General features: G+C 39.0%; 1 protein-coding gene across 6 annotated transcripts in view; it reads left to right on the forward strand.

Annotated features, from left to right (window-relative positions):
- Positions 1 to 24539, forward strand: part of MSRA (methionine sulfoxide reductase A) — a 419310-nt gene that overhangs the window by 159192 nt on the left and 235579 nt on the right. For all 6 annotated transcript variants that reach the window (XM_032855725.1, XM_032855726.1, XM_032855728.1 and 3 more), the window contains one exon: positions 5571 to 5639. In XM_032855725.1, coding sequence (XP_032711616.1) covers positions 5571 to 5639 — 69 coding nt within the window. The remainder of the gene's footprint in view (positions 1 to 5570; positions 5640 to 24539) is intronic.

Genomic DNA, 24539 nt, shown 5'->3' on the forward strand with positions numbered 1-24539 from the left:
AGGCTGATCTGAAGCCAGGGCGTAGGGGCCAAATATGAACCCTGCTTTGTTCCAGTCTAGCTCATACCTCAAGACCCCAGAAATTTGCAACCTGGAGAAGGAGCCACAATGAATCAGACAATGAGAGGGAATGTGAGACCACATTTTGTTTTGGGGCTTGACAGATTTTTGACAGATTTTATTACCATATGACTGGGATAAAGGTACTTTTACTCCAGCCCCAAATTGAAGCTAATCACCACCAATAAGTTTTATAGCAGCATGAATGATTGATAGTAACACTTGAGAAGTATGTGTTGGGTTTTTGCTGGGTTAAAAGCATGGCTAGGAGGAGCTTGCACTGTTAACTGACCTGTAGCTCTGAGGCTTTAATCTGACACAAGGCTGTTCCAGTCCTGGGATGATGGTTCTGGGTCTTAGTAGCTGAGCAAGGATCCCAGGTTAGGCACAACTCAGTTCCTGGAGCCTCGAGTTCGATAGTGTTGCCACAGTCACCCAGACTGGAGGAGATTGGCCCTGCAAGAGAATAGTGAAAGTCTGGGGGCCCACCCTTCAGTCCCTTATTTCCCTATCTCATCCCCCCCACCCCCCAGAAGATATGTGTTTTAGCTCTCTCTTTCTGAACACAGGACACGGAGCTGATTACTTGTTGGTTTATGTCTGAATTTGTATTATTGCAGGTATATTATTGAACAGTTTCATTGCCTTATTTTCATAAGCTTGAAGTGCATTAGATATTCACAAAACAAAAGAAAAAAAAAGTGTCCGTATCATCTTCTAAAGCTTTTAAACATGTCCCCCAAATCCCCTTCAACATCTCTCTGATAGTTGACTTTGACCCAATCTTGCTCTAATTAACCTTGCTGCTCCACAAGCACTGGGCTTTCAAGATAAATGAAAATCTATTCCTTGTCCTCATATACCCTTGACTGAGGATACGTCATGGCCATCAGCAGAGGTTATCCTCCTGGAGCATGTAGCTTTGGAACGTGCCCCCTGTGGAGTGGGGGAAGGGACAGCTACCTGTCCGGCCAGATTGGAGACATCCACCGTGCTGTGGTGAGCAACAGATGTCCCTGTCAGTGACCTCTCCCATCTCCATTTCATGCTCTGTTGGTAATCAATAGTTAGTACCCAATCAATGAACGACTTTTCTGTTTAATCAGTTTGATTGTTTCTGGGGTGACATGTGCCACCAATTTTGAAAAAAAATTATAGATGCTCATTAGGTTCCCAAATGAGCCCATCCCTTCCCCCCAAATCTTAATGACCTACCTAATGTGTTTAAAGGATCTCTGGTTCTTTGGCTCCCAAATACTTGCTTCAGCAGAATTTCAGTAAGAAAGTGCCCTTGGAAGCTAAGCCTTGGTTTCTAGGAGTAGAACTGCCATCACTTGGTTTTTAAGAACTCACCATTCTTGCAACATGAATGGAAAGTAGTACTTAGATTTCCCCCTATTCTTTGATCCCTAAAGCTATACGTAGAGATTGGGAGATTTTCAAAGGATCTTTTTTTTTTTTTTTTTAATTGGAACTTATCTGTAGAAACAAGAAGGAAAGTGTCTTCTTTTTTTGTCCATTTTTCTCTTTTATTCACTTAGACCAGGAATGACAAAACAATTTCATCACATATGCATGCATATCTAAATAATAAGAGACTCTGTGAGATGCCAGGTTGAGAAAAGATTTTGTGGTCCCATTTGGGGACTGAAAGAGTCTGCCGTGGTTGATGAGTGGTGTCTGTCATGAGTATGGAGGTGGAGGAGAGGTATATCATGGGTCATGCACTTGTCATTCCTGACTCAAATCTTGTGAAAAATAAAGTCACACAGAGATGATAATGCTAATCTAACAGTTAAGAGGTGTTTGCTATGTCCCAGACACTGTTTTAAGTGCTTTACATATATTAACTAATTCTTTACATATATTAACTAATTCTCAAAGCGGCCCTCAAGGTTGGTACAAATGAAGAAACTTGTACAAATGAGGAAACTCGAAGTGAAATGACTAAGCCATGTTCCTTACAGCTAGGAGGTGGGAGAGCAGAGGTTCAAAGTCAAGGCAGACTTGCTCTAGGGCCCATGTCCTTAGTTGCTGACACTGTGCTATCTCTTCTTGGCTAATGCTGTGCCTTTGTTGCCCAGGAGCTGACTCAGCTGCAGTTCAGAAGAAAATGCAAAATCAGGTTTATAGACTTATTATCTTTCGGTCTTGGTCTCTAGAATAAAAGATAAAGCAGGGTCTAGGGGAACCTTAGCATTGAGGAGAGAGTTGCATATGAACTTCCTCCTTCACTCTCCAGTTCACTTTCCTCCTCCACTGGCTCTGCCACCTTCTGAGATGAGAGGTGAATTGGATGGGAAGAGGGGAAGACATTTACGCAGTGGAACAGAGAGGAGTTCCTTGGTCTCTGGGCCACCTGGCTGGGGAAACTACTTTTGAGTGGCCATTTTCAATGGATTGTTTTTGTGTCAGGGACATATGTACATAAAAACAAAGAGATGTCCTTAGGGTATCAAATAACATATCTTTTGTAATGGCTGAAGAGAGACTTTTCAGTATTGTTTATATCTTCTGTCAGTAACTTAACTACTTATTGAACTCCTATGCATTGTCTCCCATTGGGCAAGGATTATCAAAGTGGTGACCCAAACGAGATATGAGACCTGCCCTCTCTGTGCTTATAGTCTGTTTGTCCAGGTAATGACTAAGTGTAAGATGCAACTCTGGTGAGTGCTGTAGAAATCAACAAGAAATCAACGGTAGTAGAGAATGAGGATCGAGGTGTTCAGGCCACATGGGTCCTTGAAGGCCACATTAGAGTTTTGACTTTAGCCTAAGAACAATGGGTAGCCATAGAAGGTGGGGAAGGAAATTGGGGAGTTTGTGTCATACAATGAATTTGTTTTTCTTTTAGAAAGGTAATGCGAATTAGAGAGGGGGCATAGATGACCTAGAGGTATTTATAGGAGTCCAGGCAAGGAGACCACAATAATTTTGGTGTGAGGGGAAGAAGTGGAGGGATTTTGGATGTCTGGAAGGTAAAACTGGCTAGATTTGGTGGTGGATTAGATGTGGATAGTGAGGGCTCAAGAACAGGCAAGGATGCCTTAGAAATTAGGATAACAGTCCTGTTCCTAGAGGTGGGGATGCTGGTAGAGGGCCATGTTTGGAATGGAAGGTCATATTGTGTTGGTGGTACTTTTGAGCTGTCTGAGAGTAGATATCAAATAGGCTACACTTTTCATGGTAAATGTGTAGTGTTTTGGCTGGGCTATAAATAAGCCTTGATGGATTGTCTGGGGAAATCAAGTCCTGTGAGAAAAAATTTTTAACCCATAATTTTGTTGATTCTTAAAAATCTGAACATATTTTCATTTAGAAAATAAGAATCTAACAATGGCAAAGGAAATTAATAAAGGTAAGAATCTTGTATAATCTCCCTAGTTGTTTTAATTTTTGTATGTTTCTCTGCCAGAGAAATATTTCTCTTCCTATAAGCATTCATATTTTAATTAGTTGTCATTATAATCTGCATCCAGTGTTGTAATAGGATTGTTTCACTTACCATTATCCCAAATATTTTTTCACATATTTATATATCTTTCAAATGCTCTATTTAAAATATGCTACATAATATCACATGCTTTTGATAAATCATGAATTATAATTTTCTAAGCAATGTTAGTACTTTTGGATATTCATTTGATTTTCAAGTTTTATTATTACAAGTAATAAATATTCTTATTTGTGTCATCTTTTTTTTCACTCTTGCATTATTCTTTAGGTTGAATTCTTATGAGTGGGATTAGTGAATCAAAGAGCTTGACTGGATTTACAACTCTTGATATGCATAAAGGCAAACATTTTCAGAACCACAGGCAGGGACTGTGGAGTGGTGACCTTAGAACAGAACTGTGACCTCCATGTCAGACCTCATCACATTTCTTTGGATTCAGCAACCAGCGGTTCTAACCATATTAATGAGTGCTTGACAAGGTCCCATGGCCACCTGGGCTGGTCTCTTCCCTTCCTCCAGGTTTTCTGTTCCTAGGCTAGTGCCACCATCACCGAATAACCACTGAGAGCCCCTGAATTGATGGTATCCTGCAGAGGTCGTCTGAACTTGACTGAGCCTCATAAGCCTTCAGGTTCTAAAAGACTTGCAGGGTACTGGAGAGGCTGCTTGGGATTCCTATGGGTTTGGATGGAGTTCTCAAGACTTCATGCCCCGGTCCATGCCTACCATTGTGTCATTCATGGCTACTGCTTCTCAATGTATCACCTCTGCTATGCCCAGACTAGACTCTGTTCTGGCCCCAGATGATGCCTCAGTCACATCCAGACTCCTGGCTCTCATTCAGGTTGCTTGCTCACTCTCTGCCTTTCCAAACCCTGCCTCTCCTTCAGGATGCTGTGATGGTTGCCCTTCCTCCAGGTTGCTAGATCTCACTCCCACCCAGCTTGCTATTCCTCTGCTGTGAACTCTTACAGTACCTTTAGTCCCCAATTCTAGAACTTGGCACATAATTGTAAGCTTTCTGGTAAACTTTGACATTTTTATGTTGTGAAGGTAATTTTAATTTCCACAGGGGCAGGAACCATGTCCTACTCTCGACAGCCCCCTCAGTCAGGCTGTCATGCTGAGCCCTTGCCAGTGCTCCATAAACTGAATGGGACACAGGAAATCAAAATGTATGTGCTTTATGAAGCAGCATCAAGGCTTTTTAGCCGTTCTTATGTATTTTCAACTTAAATGCCCATATTCAAGGACTGCTGAGGATATTATTCAAATACTTGTAGATGAATCATACTCAGCTGGGTTCTATCTGACTGAAGTTTGAGGGGTTATGAGAATAAGTTAATGCTGGAAAACCATAACTTGGTCACCTATTTCTAAGTCCTTGCTATGCCCAGGGTGGGGAGGGTATTTGTGGAGGAAACCAGCAACATACTCACCATGAAGAGTAGTTGAGAAACACTGGCATATCCATTTGGTCTGTAAGAAGGCAAGTGTGTGTGGCTCCTGGAAACAGTGGCTATATTGTAGTGAAATGATGCGTTCTATTATTCTGTTTTTTTTAAAAATTGGCCCCAGTGTTACCCTGCTGTCCTCATGGCTCACTTCAATGATTGGGTCAATGTTCTGATTATCAGGAGTCTTTAGAGGAACTCTCCCCAGTTCACCTGGGACCCCGAGTTTCCCTTCTTCTTCAGGGGCTGGCCTGGTCCTGTGGGGCCTCTCTGGCCAGGGGTCAGGAGCTTTGGGGCTGGGCTATCTCTGCCGCCACCAGTCTTAGGGCTCTGCACAAGCCCGGGCCTTGGCACCCTCATTTGTAAAACCAGGCACTTGAACTAGACCATCTTGAGGCTCTTCAGTAACTGAGATTAAAAACAGAATAATTGAAACTCTCTTAAAAGGGTAAGCTTTGGTGGCGTTTTTAACTAAAAACGAGAAATAGACTCTTTGACACATTTAATGACATGTGTTAGTATGTGTGTGGAACTTTACACTTAACTTGTATTTCTTTCTTTCCTTCTCTCCCTCTTTTTTTTTTTTTTTTTTCTAGCCAAACATCATGTCAATGGCAATAGAACAGTTGAACCTTTCCCAGAGGGAACACAGATGGCTGTATTTGGTAAGATATCAACTCTGAAAGAAAACCCAAATTGTGTGCAAAGACTAGCGCCAAATTTCTGAGTTTTAGCAAGTGTCCTCAGGGCTTCAAAATCTGGGCTCTTCTAGATATTTACAAGTCATTGGAGCCAAAAAAACTATCGAGTTCTTAGTATTTCTGGGATCAGAAAAGCTTATTCTATAGAATTTAATATGCTTTCTTTTCTCACTTTGCAAACCAAATATCAAACTGTGTATTTGCTATTTCTTACGTCCACACTGTGAATTAACCTGATAATTTACAGTTTGAGTTTTTCTTCTCTAGAAGGGTTCCCCCCCCCACATTGATATGTAATTTTGTCAACGGCTGGGGTTCAAGAAGTTCTGAGTTGTTATTCCACAAAATCAATCTAATTGAATAATCTCTTTCTCTTCCATTATGAATTCAGCATATTCCTTAGAGAAAAATCAGTTAAAATGTCTTAAACAGAATAAAATTTAACCCCTGAGTATATATTTACAATATACAATTATGTGGCTGAGCAGAACTTCTCTGTTAGATTCTAAACCTTTTGGTGACAAGGTCCTTTTTAATTCATAGCTCCTGACCTCCATATTTAATGTCACTTAAGCTTCCTTCAAAATGTCTCTACACCTGGCACTTTCTTGCCCTGCCTTCTTCCCTTTCTCTCTCCCTTCCCCTCCTCCTTCCCTTTTCTTCCTGACTTTCTCTTCCTTTTAACCCCCTTGTCCCCCCTTCCCTGGAGCAATGCCCTGGTGCCCTTATCAATCTCTCAGGGATTATTGCCTCTGTCCTGTGGATTTTCATTTTCTTGTATCTTCTGGATCCTTCCCTTCGGTCTTTATTTTTCATATTTTAAAGATTTATTATTTATTTGAGAGAGAGAAAGAGTGTGAGAGAGAGAGAGAACACGAGAAGAGGGAGGGTCAGAGGGAAAAGCAGACTCCCCGCTGAGCAGGGAGCCTGATGCTAGACTAGATCCTAGTACTCTAGGATCATGACCTGAGCCGAAGGCAGTTGCGTAACCAATTGAACCACCCAGGTACCCTCCCCTCAGCCTTTAGATAGGTTTTATGGTTGGCTCCATTCTAAAATCCTGAAGTCCCCTGACTTTATGCTGTCCTCTAGCTTCCTTTCAACCCTGATCTTGATGATGGTCTCCTACAAAGGATTTTGATGTAAAACTGCTTTAAGCATGGAGGTGTCTTTGAGGTGGAAATTAGCCTCAGGATGACCCATCTCTAAATTAGCCTATTCAGGAAAAGCATTAACTTATTCACAGAGATGGAACCAGAATTAGTAATCAATTATGATTAACAGTTGCAGAGTTATGAAACAGAGCTAATTCTGCCTGGGTGTTTCGTAAATCTTGCTCTGTATGGGCTATCACCTTTTAAAAGACACTGATCAGTAGTTAGGAACTATTATGCTCAGAAATGTAAATGGAGAATTTGATTTTTGTAGCAAAAAAGCATAATGGACACTCTAAAAGTATGTGCTAAATATTTGATTTGTTAACTTTTCCTCCGAGGACTCATGTTCAGATGATGCCATTTTACTGGAGTTGTGGGTTTAGGACTGTTCCCAGGGGACAGCAGATGTCACATCAGTCCTCAAAGGGTTACTTTGATGATTTTTTTTTTTTTTTTGTTTTTGTCTTTCAGATTTTTCACCCCCAGACATGTTAGAAACTCAGTTCCATGTCATGTTGGGAAATATAAAATGAGACTGACTTATCTTAGCAGGTTTCCCTCTGTTGTGCTGTTGGAGGAAAGCTTCCTTCCCAAAGGGCAGACCAAGCACCAGGCAGGCAATGATGTTGTTTGGCCAGAGAATGAGAAATATCAGTAAATAAAGCTCCTTGATGAGATTATAATTATTATTTGTCATGGTTTTGGTTTATATTGGCTTTCCTAAAAATCCTAACCCATAGCCTTCATTGTTTGGCTTTGGACAAGCATGGTTCCCCTCCTATAGAATGAGAGGGCTGACAGAGTGCTCTGAGACTCTTCCCTTTGCTTTTACATCTCATATATTTAAGACCGAAGGCTGATCTGGCAGTAGGCAGTCCCCTGGAAACCCACTGTGAATGGCCAAGGTGTGTGGCTTTTAAAAGAGGTGAATTGTGTATAATTTCTACAAGTGCAGAGTTACACAGATCGTAAAAATAGAGTATCTTTGGACAGCTAAGAATTTTTACATTATGAGAACTGGGGTTTGGCTCTTACACATGCTTAAATTAAGGCCTCTATTTGGGTTAAGTATGTGCAGGCATTTTTTATTAATGTTTTAAAAACTGTTCTCATTTTATATTACTTGTCCTCCTGGCCTGCAGTGGAGAGAGAGCAGGCGGTTTTGGGGGTGGGCTTCTCTCATTCCAGGTTGTTTATAGCTTGACTGAAAAGGTTAAACCAAGTATATAGCACTTGGCTCTTTGACGTATGTTGGACATCTAATCCTCTTGGCACCTTGCAATGCTGGTAGGAACATGTAATTCTCTTCCCAGAGAGCTCCTGTGAGTTACCAGCGCCACTCGGCCAGTGATATGGTGGAGGGAGAATTTGAGTCCAAGTCTAACTGACCCTGAAGCCCATGCTCTTTTTAGGATGTTCCCTGACACAGCCCTGGTTGGAGGAGTTGGAGGGACCACGGGGCAAGTCTGGTAGCTGCAGAAATGCCTCTCAGCTGGATCCATGCACAAAAGCATGCTATCCAGCCAAGCCAATTTAGCAAACTGATTTGTGAGTTTCTATGCATTCCCAGAGTACTCTGAAGGACTCTTGAGATACAGCCTTTGCTGGGAAAATACTATTGGAATGACATCTACTATGCCATTTTTACTCATTTGATTTTAGTAGCATGAATTAATGTACAGGAGATTGTTTTACATCTGCCGGACTGTGAGTTCGCCAACTACTTGTGTAGTTGTGTCAACTCATTCTTCACCCATGTAAGTCTTAATATCTTATGATCAAATAGTATCACCAGTTTCAATTTTATTATCTATTGGTTAATCATTTGAATGTACATTACAGAATCCTGTCTACATAGGAACTTTTAAATTTTAATCCATTCTAAAGTGGACATTGAACTGCCATTAAGCATTTAGAGTGGATAATATAAGGAAATGGAGTATGAGGACAGGGCACATTCCACTGTGAAAAACACACGAGTGCAGCATTCTGTCAAGTGACCAAGGAATAGATAGATGGTTTCTTCATTTCTGGCATATAATCTTCACAGATTATTTTTAAGATAAGATGTTCATTTTTTCAGATTTTCTTTCATGGCCCATTTGTTAGTCGTTGTCTTGTTTTTGTGTGGCCACGGTTCTTAAGCTTCTTTGTTGCTCTTTCTGTCCTCTCCACTTTAGGACAATGATAATGAAGGTAATAGGCTCTGCTCGCCCAGTGGGCTTCTCCTTGTCTGTGTATGATGCTCTCTTTCAAGTCAGTGGGAGCCCTTTTTCCACAAGCTGGAGAAGCAGAACCGAACATTTTGCAATTACTTAATGTCTTTGTTCCTGGTGGCTGAGAGTGCCCTATGGCTATCATCCCTTTAATCCTACAACATCCCTGTGAAGTGGGCATTATTGTGCTCTGTTAGAGACAGAGAAACTGAGGCATCCAAAGATGAAAGAAATCTGGTCAAGTGGAGGGAATGCTTTCTCAGGCATGAGGACATCCATATTACATTTGCTAGCATGCTGTGCCTGACTTAGAAAGGTTCTCTCCAGCTCTCAATAACTTAATGAAAGTGACATCCCGTTGGCAGTGAGCCACTCCATCCACGCAGAGAGCACAGGCTCCAGCCTCTCATGGTGGTTGTTTTAAGCCTAGAACAACTTTTCATTTTATTGAAAATACTCCATATTCAAGAAGATTTATTTCAAAATAAAATTTAAAAAAATGATTAATTGAGGAAAATGCAGAGAAGTTGGGAGTTGCAAAGATTTGTGAATTTGGGAAGATTTTTAGTACAATTAAAAAAAATGATTTTTTTAGGATCACCTGGGTGGCTCAGTAAGTTGAGCATCTGCCCTCAGTTCAGGTCATGATCCCGGGGTCCTGGGATGGAGTCCCATATCTGGCTCCCTGCTCAGCAGGGAGCCTGCCTCTCTCTCTGCCTGCTGTTCTCCCTGCTTGTGCTGTCTTTCTGACAAATAAATAAAATCTTTAAATAAAATACAGTGAACATAGATATATTAAATGAAGTAAACAAATGAAAAAAAATTACAATGTGGTAGACTAGACTTACATTATATATCATACAGTACCAACACCAGTAGTTCTACTAACTTCCAAGATTTTCCTCAATAAATATTGTTATATTCTTTCTGAATGACTTGAAATTAAAAGTTAATTCAAATTTATAAAACCTGGCTCAAATCTCTTCAGTAAGAGACGGAGAATTGATCTGATTATGTCCTTACAATTTTCATATTGTACTACTAGTGTCCAATGATATAGGGTGATGAGCATTCCGTCACTAGAGGTATTTAAATGATAGAGTGGTCATTCCTAACCAATTGAGAAATGGGATTAAATAGCCTTTTAGAGCCTTTCTTCTTAGTTAATGAGCATTTGCCTTATTTCAGAATTAAACCTTTTGGAAAAAATTATTTTTAACAAGAAAGCCTTTGATTTAGAAAGCCTATCATTTAGAAATCCACACCAAGGCTGTTTGTTGCAAGGTAAGATTCTGCAGTGAAGAATCTTAGTGTACAGGAATTGATACCATTGACAGCAGCAGAAGGATCTCTGTGAATTCTTAGGGTGGGTTTTTAGGCTCCCAATAGCCTGACAGCAATGGCTCTGTGATCTCAAACCCTTGCAAAACATGTTTTCTTTGTCAGGTTTTCTTAGGGCTTCTCAAATGAGAGGGAGTGAAAGGCAATCCAAGACATCATGAAAATGTGCTGATGACCTTGTTACAAATCTCTGTTTATAGCCAGGGTGCCAAGAATTTACTAGACTGTTTCTTAAATAGGTGTATGGAAGGGCTGATTCCAGATCGGGGCTTGGGACTGGCACAGGCCCACAGATGCACCACAGTCCAGGGGCCTCATCTTCAGTACTCCAAAGGAGAATGAGATCGGTGTCTGTAAGATAAACCAATCATAAGACATTTTTTCCCTCTGACTTCAGTTGGAGGTGAATTTTTTGAAACAGCCACAGTTATTTTGTCTGCTAGCCAAGAAAACAGCATTGAAAGCAGCAGGCAATATGTCAGACTTCAAAGGAAAATATATTGGTGTCTCATTGGCTCGAATCCAACATTATGTTGGTAAATAATCAAATCCCGGTGTGGCATATTTCTCCCTGAACCTTGACTGAAAACCACTGAAGACCATTCTGTGAGCTGTGGAGTGGCAGTCACTCATTCTAGGAAAAAGGCCAGAAAGAATGACTTTGAAATGTGTTTATAATTAACTAAACAATCTAAATTCACAAGACTGTTAGAACAGCAGGCTGCTAACTGGTGCAAACTTCTTAAGTGATGAGGCACTTAAGGGGAAACAAAAATAGGCCTTCTTCCCATATATTCTGAAGAAACTTTAAGGGAAAATAATTGGGCATTTAGGGACATGTTTTAAGATGTATGTTATTTTATATGTCTTTTTTGTGTGCGTAAAAGTCTCAATTTGTATTTTCTTTTTGCACGTGGAGAGGTCAGATAATATAGGGGAGGGTGAAGGGCTTAGCTGAAAATCCCATTTGGATTGTATTGCATTGCTTGGAGTGATGCAGCCCACCAGGCCTGATCCAGAAGAGCACAGGTGTGGAGTCCGAGAGCGTATCCTTGGGTGAGGAGGGTGATAGGGGGATATATTTAGAAGCCGGAAGATGGAGTGTGGGTAGGGATTTCTGAGCTTAGAGAATGGAAGTGAACCCATTGTAGAAGAGTAAATCCAAATCCAATAATGTTCGATAATCACGTATCCACCAACCTCAACCATTTGGAATGCATGTAAGACCAGAAAATAAGCCCCCACTCCTCCAAGCTGGTGAGGTGCTCCCCGGGGGGGCCACCTGATCTCCCCAGTCAGAGGGTGCTTGATCCAGGCGTCAGGTGATTGACTGCAACATCAATCAGTTCCATTTGATCTATAATCTCTCCTGCATAATACCTGATGAGTCCTGTGACTCAGGGATTTTGAAGGATAACCGATTGCATTAGTGGAAAACTAATCTAATGTTGGCCCAGTACTGGCCAGCTCTTGTTCAGCTTTCTATGAGGCCATTCTCATCATAGGTCTAAATGAGACTGGTTGCTTCCTTTTGAATCAATACATAGCTCTCCAAAAGTGCCATGAATTCTCTTTTGGCCTCAACTATTGAATTGATCAGCTGTTCACTGATTGATCACTGTTACCAATAGTATACAGTGACAATCCAATCGAACAACTTTTTTTAAAGTTTTAAAAATGAAGATTTATATAATTTTATTTTACAAATATGGGAGTAATTTCTTAAAGCACTACAGAGAAAAAATGCTCAGTAAGTTGTGCAAGAGAAACAATTACATATCTACTGCTTCTCTGTGAATTAGCTTTTTTAGAAGAAAAGTATAGATTTGGAGAATGACAAAAACTAGAGTTAATTATTATTCAGTCTAACTCAACTAGCATTTTTAAGAAAAATAATGAAACCAATATTGCAGGTAATATAAAGCAGAATAGTCTCTCTTACTCTACTCCTTCCAACCATTTCCCTTGGGCCTTGTTATAAAATAAAATAAAGGAAAGTTAAAATGGATACAAGACATGGCAAAATACCATATATTAGAATTCAGTATTTACTGAATTCAATATTTACTGAATATATTAGGCCAAAGAAAATATGAGAAATGAAATATACAAATAGCGTACATCATAATAAAATATAACTTATCAAAGTTGGCCACAAATTTGGCTCTGTATTTTCTAGCAGCATTGGGAAGATCAGTTAGTCTATGGTTGGTTTCAGTTTTTAAAACTTATGGTAGAATATACATATTATAAAATTTGCCATTTTAACCATTTTTAAATGTATAGTTTAGTGGCATTAAGAATAGTCTCACTGTTGTGAAACCATCACTACCACCCATCTCCTGGACTTTTTCATCTTTCCCAACTGAAATTCTGTATCCCTTAGACAATAATTCTCCATTCTGTCTCCAGTCAGCCCCCAGCAATCCCTATTCTACTTTCCATCTCTCTGAATTTCACTACTCTAGATAGCTCCAGTAAGTGGAATCATTCAATAATTATCCTTTTGTGATGAGCTTATTTCACCTGGCATAATGTCTTCAAAGTTCATCCATATTGTGACGTGTGTTGCAATTTCCTTCCTTTTTTAAGTCCAAGTAATATTCTACCAAATACGTAGGCCACATTTTGTTTATCCATTCATCTATTGAAGGATACCTGGGTTGCTTCCACGTTTTGGCTCTCGTGAATACTACTGCTATGAGAATGGGAGTATAAATATCTCTTCGAGACCCTACTTTCAGTTCCTTAAAGAATATACCTACAAGTGGAATTGCTGGATTGCATGGTAATCTTATGTTTCATTTTTTGAGGAACTGCAATCCCATTCTCTACAATGACTGAACCATTTTACATTCCCATTGACAAAGCACAAGGATTCCAATTTCTTCACATCCCTGCCAGCCTGCGTTGTTTGTTAATAGGAAACCTCATGGGTGTGATACTGAAAATCTGTATGCTTGGGAGAATCTTAAAATCTCCTGATTCTAGAACCCGAAAGAAGTTTCTTTCAAGGATTTGTAGAAGGAGGACACTGTAACGTAAGACAGTTAGCAGTACTACTGAGAACCCTTTAGAAAGTGAGCAGCATGAGGCCATTTGTGAGCTGCTGGTTACACTGCTCTTCTATTTGTGCTCCTGACATCCACCAGGGAGTATTTGGTTCACCCACCCCATGGGTGCCACAGGGTGTTTTTCTGGTGGGCTCTGGCTTAACGCATAAGTTACTTGTATTGCATCTAAAATAATCCGTGGCTGGGTTATCTTATAAAGAATTTTCTCTCCATACTATTTCTTTCAGTGGATTTTTAAAAATATTTATTTTTTAGTTCTTTATTGGGAAAAATTTCAAGTATGTTAAAAATAAACTGATGTAGTGAAGCCTCCCTTACTCAGCTTCAACAGTTATCAGTTAGGGCTGAGTGTGTTTCATGTATATTCCCACTCGCTCTCTCTCCTCCATCTTAGGTATTTTAAAGCAAATCTCACGTATCATCTCATTTCATCCATGAATATTTTGATATGTATCTCTAAAAGAGCAATTTTCTAGGGGTACTTGGGTGGCTCAGTCAGTTAAGTGTCAGACTCTTGATTTTGGCTCAGTTCATGATCTCAGAGTAGTGGGATCAGGCCCTGAATTGGGCTCTGCGTTGGGTGTGCAGCCTGCTTAAGATTCTCTCTCTCCATCTCCCCTTCCCTTCCACACCCTGCTGTGGTGCTTGCTCTAAATAAATAAATAAATAAATAAGCAAGTAGTTTTCTAGAAAACATACCATAATGCCATTATCACACCAATAAAAGTAGTTTTTAAAATAACATCAAATATCCCAAAAGTCCATATGTTTGAATCGATATCCAAATAGAGTTCATACGTTGTAATTGGTTGGTAAAAATATTTAGTCTCTTTTAATCTGTAAGTTCATCCTTCTTTTTTTTTCTTTGTAATTTATTTGTTCAAGAAATTAGATAATTTATTCTGCACATTTCTTTCAGTCTAGATTGAATGATCATGTTTGTCATTCCTCTATGCTTTCTATAAATTGGGACCTAGAGTCCTGATCAGAATCTGTAGGTGGGGTGCATAAGCCATTCAGGAGGCATTTAATAACTGGATCATTAAGTTACCAGCCTTAATGCTTATTGCCTAGATCTGTTATTCTATTAGAGGCTGCAGGATGGCACTCTTTTAATTCTAGCATTTCCTTTTATTTATGAACTAGAAAATTTCTATAAGAAGAAACTTCCCTTTTATTAACTATTTGGTTACCTTGACAACCAGTTTGATTAAGAAAGAAGCATCATCTTCCCCCCTCCCCCCATCTGCCATTTTGCTCTGTGGATCTGAGCATGGTTTAAATTTATCTTCATGAGTTAGAAGCATATATAAATACAGTTGCTTAAGTTAAAAATGATTTTAACAAGTGATGGAAATTTCTTTAATTTGACTGAATGACCATTTTCACTTGGGCATTTAACCAAATTATTGAGATTTATAACCGTTTGGTTCACACTTGAAAATATAATCATGATAGACAGATTGCCTCAACAGATTTGGGTAAAACAAAGATGCAGGCCTATAGTCAGGTGGCAGAAGGTATGTCTCTAGCAAAGCTGGATCTGGGGATTGGCCATCTTCTCATCCCAGGTCTTGTGACCAGGGGATGGACTGCCATGTGGGTCTCAGTTCTGAACCTCAGCAACCCAGGATGAAAAAGCCAGCTCCCGAGAGGGCCTGAGGACTGGGGGCCATCTTGCTTCTAGATGCAGAATGCTGTCAAAATATTGGGATGATGAGAATGGATAAGCAGCTGAGAAATGACAATGCCTCCCCAGGAATGCTGCCCGCTGTAAAGACTAACAGCTGGGCTGTCTCACCTGGAGCACTTTTTCATGCTTTGGCTTATATTGTGAATGCGTTCAAGGGTAGCAGGAGACATATTTATCAGAGTGCATTTTCCATACTCTGTGTCTTCCAGTTTTCACAGACAAAATAGGTAAAACTATCTACAGTGTCATGGCCAAGTATTTTGGGAGCTATTTACTAACTCATTTTTCTTTTTTTAATCTCATTTTACTTTTTATTATTTATTATCTTTTCTTGGTAATTTGTCTCAAATTTTCCTTTTGGAATGATGCTATGTATAAAGTAATCAAAAGTAAAATAATTCCTGTGAATGAAATTTCTTAGGTCTAGTACAACATACAGGTTTTTTTTTTTTTTAAGGCATTCAAAATCAATGCCAGATCTGTTTTTTCAGGAATTACTGGGATGTTTTCACTGAAACCCTAGGAAGTGGGATTCAGTTGAAGCAACATGTTTGATCCACACTGAGAAACAGCCATTTAGTTCTGCATACATTTGGCTAAAATAGTGTTAACAATGATGAAAACCCCTGTAAACTTTCCCTGAATTCTTGTGTATAGAGTGTCAGCAAAATCCCAGGTGTCCTTATATACCAGGAGCTATTATGTAGAAGACCTTTCATCTTCCTCTTGTGTCATTGGTGCCCCAGGACTTAAAGGATTATAGTCGATCAAGACCAATTACATTGGGACCAATGGTGGTACTTGCCAGATGTTTGTCTTTCGGGTTTAGGTTCCACCATAAATCCTTCCAAGTCTCAGCTGTGATTCCAAGGCTCATGCTAGTATGGATAATTAATGATAGTACATGGTAGAACTTATTGTGAACAAACTCAAAAAGATATTTTACAAATATGCTTACTTTAAGATGATTGAAAATACTCTCAGATGTGGCTTTCCAGAATCAAACTAACTTAGTAGGAGTCACTGCTGTTTATTTTGTGGGAAAAAAAAAATTGTATATTTTTAGCCACATCTCTGGACTCCCTAACATCCCCTATTGCAGCCTTTTGAGTCTCAAATGTCTTTCTCTGTGATAGTCCTTTCCCAGTTTCTTAATTTCCATAATATTGTCACTTAGTTCAAGATGAGAATGTGTCCATGTGGAAGCCTGGCATCCCTGTTGCTTCTAACCCTCACACATTCATTTCGTACTTGGGAGAAGCTCTTGTCACCCTCTTTTCCACCGGGCTTCCTTTGTCTTGCCATATGACCTCTGTCCAGGTGGCAGTGACATTTGCGTGGAGAGGGGTGGTAGAGTTTGTGTTCACCTCATACAAGGAGGAAGGATAGGATGACACTGGGAGCTTAGAGTGAGAACTACCTGTAGATCAAGTGAGCTGTCAGTTATGCATAGGCACTGTTTCCTAGCATTCCTTTTGGCTGAATAGCTCTTGATTGGTAAGTATGTCCTTTGGCCAGGCCTCACCTTAATAGCTTTGTCATAGAAATGTGCACTAGCCTGACCATGAGATGGAGAAGGCCCCGTAGGCATGGATTCAGCATTGGCCTTGCCTTCCCACAAGTAAAAGTAAGAGCTGGATTCCCAAGAAGAGCATATGTGCTTTAACCCTGGTGCCAATACATAGGTCTTCAGTGACACATAGCAAACAGTTGGGCAGGTGTACTAGCTGATGACAAATAGTTTCCCAGGTGCTATTAATGCATTGCTAACTGGACTGACAATTTTGTCCCTGTGTTTTTTTCTTCCATGTAGAACATATTTATTCTACCCAGCTGTGAAGTGGCTATAAAAATACTACCACCATTACCAACCAACTTACATATTTGGGTAGTGATGTTTAGAAAGTATGTGTGTATTATTTCACTCGTTCCTTGTAGTTAGCTCTGAGATGAGAAAGTTGAGGCCCAGAGAGATTGAATGACTTTCCCAGGGTCAGGGTACTAGTGGATGGTGGAACTAGGTCTAGCCCTCAGGTCATTTATTCACTTATTCATGAAGTTGTTTATTTATTACAACAGAAAACAAGCCGAAAAAAAAAAAAAAAAAACCTCCCCTTAAGAACGTATGTGCTAATAGGCTAGGACATAAGATAAATATGTCAAGTATATGGTACGGAATGTCAGATTGTGATAAGTGCTATTGATTCATATAAAGCAAGGGAAGAGAATAGAAAATGCCAGATTGGGATTGGGGTGGGGGCTTGCAATTTAAAATGATGATCAAGGAAGGCATCAATGAGGTAATATTTAAGCAAAGATCTAAAAGAAGTGAAGGAGGTTGTCATACAGAGATCTGTGGAAAATCCATTCTAGGCAGAAGGAGTCAAGTACAAAGGCCCTGAGGCAGGAGTGTGCCTGCCACAAGGTCCATATGCTGGAGTGGAATAAGCAAGAGGTGGGTAGTAGTAGCTGAGGCCAGAGCTTAAGAGGGAGTTAAATCATGAAGGGCCTTGTGGTAACTGTGGGGACTTTAACTTTTATTTTGTAAGTTATGGGAAGCCTTTAAAGGATTTTGGGCCACGAAGTGACAAAATATGACTCATTTTTTAAAGCAGTCACTCTGGCTGCTGTCTTAAAGATAGACTGTTTAGGATGGTGAGAAAAGAAGCAGGATACCACTGAGGAGGCTGTTGCCTCTCGGTCCAGTACTTTGGGCCAGAACACATCCTACCTTGAATTGATAACAATAATGAAAAGCTTTATACCTTTGTGTATCTTTCTTAAATGCTGTTATCTTCATAGTTTTACATTTACATTATTTTCTATCCCTGGGTATGGTGAATTTTAGTGGCCCTTTTAAATGACACATTAGTTGAGAACAGATACAAATCCTTTGTAGAGAGTACAGTTGACCCTTGAACAACATGGATTTGAACTACATGGGTCCACTTATATGTGGATTTTTTTTCCCAGTAAGTTCCTTAGAAAGTTTTTTTGAGATTTGCAGAGATGTGGAAAAACCTACAGATGAACCATGCAGCCTGGAAATATTGAAAAAATTAAGAAAAAGGTATGTAAAGAATGCATAAAATATATGTAGATACGAGTCTGTTTTTATTATTTACTACTGTAAAATATAGATAAGTCTATTTTAAGAAGTTAAAATTTACCAAAACTTGCATGCAAAAATACTCACAAACCATATATGGTGCTATTTGCTGTTGAGAGAAATTTAAACAGATGTAAAGATGCAGTATTAAATCATAATTGCAAAAAATTGACTATAGTAATAGTGTACTACTATAATAATTTTGTATCGACCTCCCGTTGCTAGTGTGGTGAGCTCAAGTGTTGGGAGTATCCACTTAAAATGCCATGTGATGCTAATCATCTCTGCATGAACATTTCTTCTCTTTTTAAAATTGCATATCCCAGTTAAAAGTGATCTCTTATGGTTCTTGCTTTTTTTTTTTTTTTTGAGAGAGAGAGAAAGAGAGTGAGCTAGCAAGGGGAGGGGAAGAGGGAGAGAGAATCCTCTGGGGCTCCATCTCATGACCTGAGCTGAAATCAAGAGTCAGATGCTTAACCAGCTGAGCCACCCAGGTGCCCTGATTCTTGAGTATTTTTCATTGTGTTTAGTGCAATACTGTTAACTTTGAATAGCACCCTGAGACTCCTACGAAGTGCCACTAGTGATGCTGGAAGTGCTTCCAAGAAGCTGAGAAAAGTCATAACATTACAAGAAGAAGTTGAATTGCTTCATGTGTCCCGTAGATTGAGGTCTACAGCTGTGTTTGTCCACCAATTTCAAGATGAATGAATACAGTGTAAGGCCAGTTGTGAGAAAAGAAAAGGAAATCCATGAAGCCATCACTGCAGCTATGCCAGCGGGTGCAAAAACCTTGCACTATTTGCAAAATATCTTTTAATGTCATATTGAAAATGCAACTTTTATGTGGGTACAGGATTGCTAAAAGAAAGGCCTACCTATAGAATCTAATATGATTCAAGTAAAAACAAAGTCATTATGTAACAACTTAAAGCAAAAGGAAGGTGAAGGAGCTAAAGCTGGAGAAATTAATGCCAGCAAAGGATGCTTTGATAATTTTAGAAAGAGATTCAGCTTAAAAAATGTCAAGATAACAGGAGAAGCAGTTTCTGCTGACCAAGAGACAGCAGACAAGTTCCCAGATGCTGTTAAGAAAATCATTGAGGAGAAGGAGTATCTGCTTGAACAGTTTCTTAATGCAGACAAAAGTGCCCTATCCTGGGGGAAGAAAAAGCCACAAAGGACATTTATTAGTTAGAAAAAAACAAAAACAAACAAACAAAAAAAAACCAAGTACCAGGATTTAAGGCAGGCAGGGATTCTACTGTTTTGTAGAAATACAGTCAGGTTTTATGATTAGGGCTGCCCTTATCTATAAAGCTGCTAACCTCCAGGTCCTGAAGAGAAAGGTAAACGCCAGCTTTCAGTCTTTTGGGTGTACAACAAGAAGGCCTGGACAATGAGAATCCTTTTTCTGAATTGGTCCCATTGATGCTTTGTCCCTGAAGTCAGGAAGTGCTTGCCTGTAAGGGACTGCCTTATAAAGTTCTTTTTTTTTTTTTAACAGTTTTATTGAGATATAATTTATATGCTATATAATTTGGTCAAACCTCTCTTTGCAATTAATAGTAAGCAGTACTGAATGTCAAGATTTATGTCTTAATCCTATTTTATATTATATAATCAAATGTCTTCCTCATTCACCTTTCATTTGGTTAATAAATATTTTTACATTCCTTTGATTTTAAAATTTTGAAAATATTTTACCTTAAATATATTTATTATATTCTGTATATGACACCTAAATATATTCTGTATATAGGTGATTTTAATATGCTTATACTTTGTACTTTTCTATGAAAATTTCTTTTATAGTTATTTTTCAATTTAAACTATAAATATCTCTTCCCAATTCCAAACTCTTCACTTATTTTCCCATCCTTTGAACATAACCAGTAAATTAGCATGTTTTTTTTTCCTTTCCAGATAGATTTTTTTTTATTTCCTTTCAGTGTAACAGTATTCATTGTTTTTGCACACCCTGTGCTCCATGCAATCCGCGCCCTCTCCAATACCCACCACCTGGTTCCTCCAACCTCCCACCCCCCGCCCCTTCAAAACCCTCAGATTATTTGTGGAGCATAAGAAATAGCATGGAGGACAAGGGGAGATGGAGAGGAGAAGGGAGTTGAGGGAAATTGGAAGGGGAGGTGAACCATAAAGTTCTTTTGATACTGGAAATGCTCCTGGCCACGCAGAGCCCCATGAGTTCAACACTGAAGGTATTGAAGTGGTCTGTTTGCCCCCAAACACAATGTCTTTAATTCAGCCCCTAGATCAGGGGATCATAAGGACCTTTAAGATTCATTACACATGGCAGTCCATGTAAAAGCTTTGCCAAAGCCACGGAAGAGATCCCTGATAGAACATCGTCAGAGTCTGGGAGGACGACACCATTGAAGATGCCATTGTTGTTATAGGAAAAGCCGCTAAAGCCATCAAGTCTGAAACAGTAGATTGTGGCTAGAGAAAACTGTCCACATGTTGTGCATGATTTCATAGGATTTACAACAGAGCCAAGCGAGAAAATCATGGAGGAGATTGTGGTTATGACAAAAATGGTGAGGTGTGAAGGAATTCAAGATGCGGATCTTGGAAAAATTCAAGAGCTGATAGGCACCACACTGGAGAAATTAACAAAAGATGATTTGATGGAGACACGTGCTTCCGAAACAGTGCCTGATGATAAGGAAGAAGATGTAGAGGAAGCAGAGTCAGAAAACCAACGGACTTTAGACAATCTGGCAGAAGAGTTCCAATTATTCAGTGCTGTTTTTTACTTCTTCTTTTTTTTTTTTCTTATGATGTGAACCCTTCCATGATATGGGCACTGAAACCAAAGCAAATGGTGGGAAAAGGCTCAGTACTATATAGAAACATATCTAGAGAAAAAAGAAGCAAAAAGGTATTATGATATATTTCTGTAAAGTTACACCAAGTGTGCCTGCCTCTCTTGCCTCTCTTTCCACCTCTTCTACCTCCCTCTCTGCTGCCTCTAGAACTGCAAGACCAACCCTTCCTCCTCCTCATCCTCCTCAGCCTACTCAATGTGAAGACAATGAGGATGAAGACCTTTATGATGATACATTTCCACTAAATGACTAATAAATAATCCTCCTGCTGTGCAGTTAATAAACTTGTGCAGGTGTGTGAGAGAGTTTGTGTGAAAATCTAATCACTGTAGGCAAGAGCTGTATGAGATGCTTTTGTGTCACAATCATCATCTCATCATCATCACCCAAGTATTCGTCATGTAGAACATTTTGTGAAAGACTTGAGTGGAAATGGATAACCTATCTTTATATAGGCCCAAGGTAAGTGATACTTAATATAAAATTAATATGTCAGCTTTCTTATTGTTTTATAACTGTGCTTTCAAAGAGTTACATTGCTATATAGTATGCGTCTTTCTCTCATAATTGGAGAAACTGCATATCAGCCTATCATCACAGGTAGTTTTTTTTTTTTTAAAGGTAACAGTGTTTCCAATATTGCATTATGAATATGGCTGTAATACTGTATGCCATACAAGTTTTATAATCATTCACTCATTAGTGTGAAGGCTAGACTACTAGGAAGCAATCATATCAATTATACTAGGCTACCATAAAGCAATCATACTGCTGCTTCTTTGTTACCAGTGCATGAATTTCTACACTTGTAAATAAATACACATTTCTTTTTCACATTATCTTTTCATTTTTGATGTCAGTGTTAATAATATGAATAACATATAGTGTTTTGTATCATGTAAGTCAATATTGATGTAGGTACTGACAGACACTTCGTTTTATAAACAGACAATGTAAATTTGTGGCATCAATAAATACAGTACTGTAAATTTGTTTTTACTTCTTTATGATTTTCTAATAACATTTTCTTTCATCTAGCTCACTTTATTGTAAGAATACAGAATACAATACATATAAAATATATGTCAGTCAACTATTTATGTTATTGATACTGCTTCTAGTCAACAATAGGCTATTAATAGCTAAATTTGGGGGGAGTCAAAAGATACACATACATTTTCAGCTGTGCAGGGTTTGGGTACCCCAACCCATGTGTTTCAAGAGTCAACTGTATGTTGGTGTTATTATTGCTCTACTTACGGATTGATATTACTTGTAGCTTTAGGTGGAATTGATTGAATTAAACCACTTAGAATCATGCTGACTGTGTGCATAAGAGTCCTTTCAAAATGGGTCATTGCTTGTTCCATAACACAATGAATGGTGTAGAAGTACTTCAGATTGTGCTTCTGGTAGACACAGCATATGAAATCAAGCACAGATCAGAGGAACATAGTGATGTGATTTAAAATATTAAATTAGTGCTTATCATAAGACTAAAATTTATCAATGAAGTAAATTTGTATTTCCCTAAAGAAATTACACTTCCCTAAAAAAATCTCTTAACTCTTCCAGCTCCAAAAATTGCTGAGATGGAATATGAGATATGTGTTTTCATCCAAATTTGGGTTTAGTTCCTAACTCACCAGATTTCTGAACTTGAATAAGTTTCTGAAACTCCAGCTGATAATCATTTCGCCTCTGGCAAAAACAAAACAAACACACAAAACCTCCGAAAAACAGTTACTTGAAGGAACTGGGGAACAACTGAATGTTGCTGTCTGGGCAGTATCTGGAGATAACATATCTTTTGAAGTAAGGGAAACAAACTTGATAAGCACCACATTTAACCAGCTTTTTCCTTGAGGTACCTTCCAGTAGTCATTTGCTTAGAAAAAAAAAAGAGTGCAAATAGAAAGTGGCTATCTGACCAGGCTGAATAGACAGTAGTCGAATCCAGGGACTGAAAGAGTAGCTAGATATCCATGCAAAACATTCTGGAAGGGAGGAGCAATGGAGGGAATGCCCCTAAAATCTCTGTGCCCGTTCCCTCACATCTGTGGCTACCTCTGTCTGTGCCTGCACAGAGTGAGACTCCAAAGAAACCAGAAAAAAGCAGCTGCTAGAAAGCTGAGGTTTCAGCAGGAGCTTGGTTCTGGTGATGAGTTGGAGTTCAAGTCCTGCCAAGTTAAAGAGAATTGTAAAAAATTTAGGCTTTTGTTTGAAAGTCTAGGAGGGCTATGTCTTAGGAGTAAACCCAGGATAGAAGGTTACTTCCTAGGGCTAAGGGGGAAAAGCAAAAATAAACCAATTCTTATAAAATCTAAGACTAAGCCTGTGGAGGATCAAGATGACCCACCAGCAATTCATTTATGTGTCAGGACAAAATTCAACATTCTTTGGAGAAAAATCACAAAATCTAGTGCATATCATCTGCAGTGTTTAGTGTTCATTGAAAATGATCAGATATGTGAAGAAACAAGAAAATATGGTTAATAGAAGGAAAACGTCAATAGACCAGACCCAGAGATGAGCCAGACATTGAAATGAAAAGATAAGGACTTAAAACACAATATAAATACATTAAAGAATATATGGAAAAAGATGGACGGAATGAGTTAATAGGAAAATATCAGCAAAGAAATGTAAACTATAAAAAAGAATAAAGTGGAATTTCTAGGACTGAAAAATACAGCGTCTGAAACAAACCCATGATTAATGGATAGATTTCATAGGAGATTGAATATTGCATAAGAAGGGATCAGTGAACTTGAAGACAGGTCAATAAAAATTATGCAAACTTGAGAAAACTTTTTTCTTTTTTAGAGGGAGAGGGAGAGAGAGAATCTTAAGCATGATAGGCATGGAGCCTAAAATGGGGCTTGATCTCATGACCATGAGATCAAGACCTGAACTATATTCAAGAGTTGGACACATAACTGACTGAGCCACCAAGCGCCTTGAGAAAAATTTAAAAACAAAACAAAGCAAAACAGAGTCTTGGTGATTATGAGATAATATCATTGGTCTAATACATGTGTAATTGGAGTGTCAGAAGGATCCCAGAGAGAGATGCTGGAGCAGAAATATATATTTGTGAAAATAATAGCCATAAATTTGATGAAATATTTTTTGGAGGTAGTCAAAATGAGTGCCACATGTTATGTCAAAGGCAGGGATCCAATCAGGACAATGGAACAAAGAGTTTTGAGTGGGGGTAAAGATTAAATAAAAATAGATGACTGTAAAACAGGGAAGTTCCATCTTGCTCAAAGACCTCCCAACCCCATTCCCACATCTGCTCTCCAATTCCATTTAGAACACATTGTTTCTTTTCCTATGATTCCATTGTGACATTGTGTTGAGATGGGCTCACTCTTGGGTTCAAACCCTAGCTTTACCTCTCACCAATATATCGTTAC

The sequence above is a fragment of the Lontra canadensis genome, unplaced genomic scaffold, assembly GCF_010015895.1.
Source record: "Lontra canadensis isolate GAN:19392208 unplaced genomic scaffold, GSC_riverotter_1.0 scaffold10, whole genome shotgun sequence".
Classification (NCBI taxonomy): domain Eukaryota; kingdom Metazoa; phylum Chordata; class Mammalia; order Carnivora; family Mustelidae; genus Lontra; species Lontra canadensis.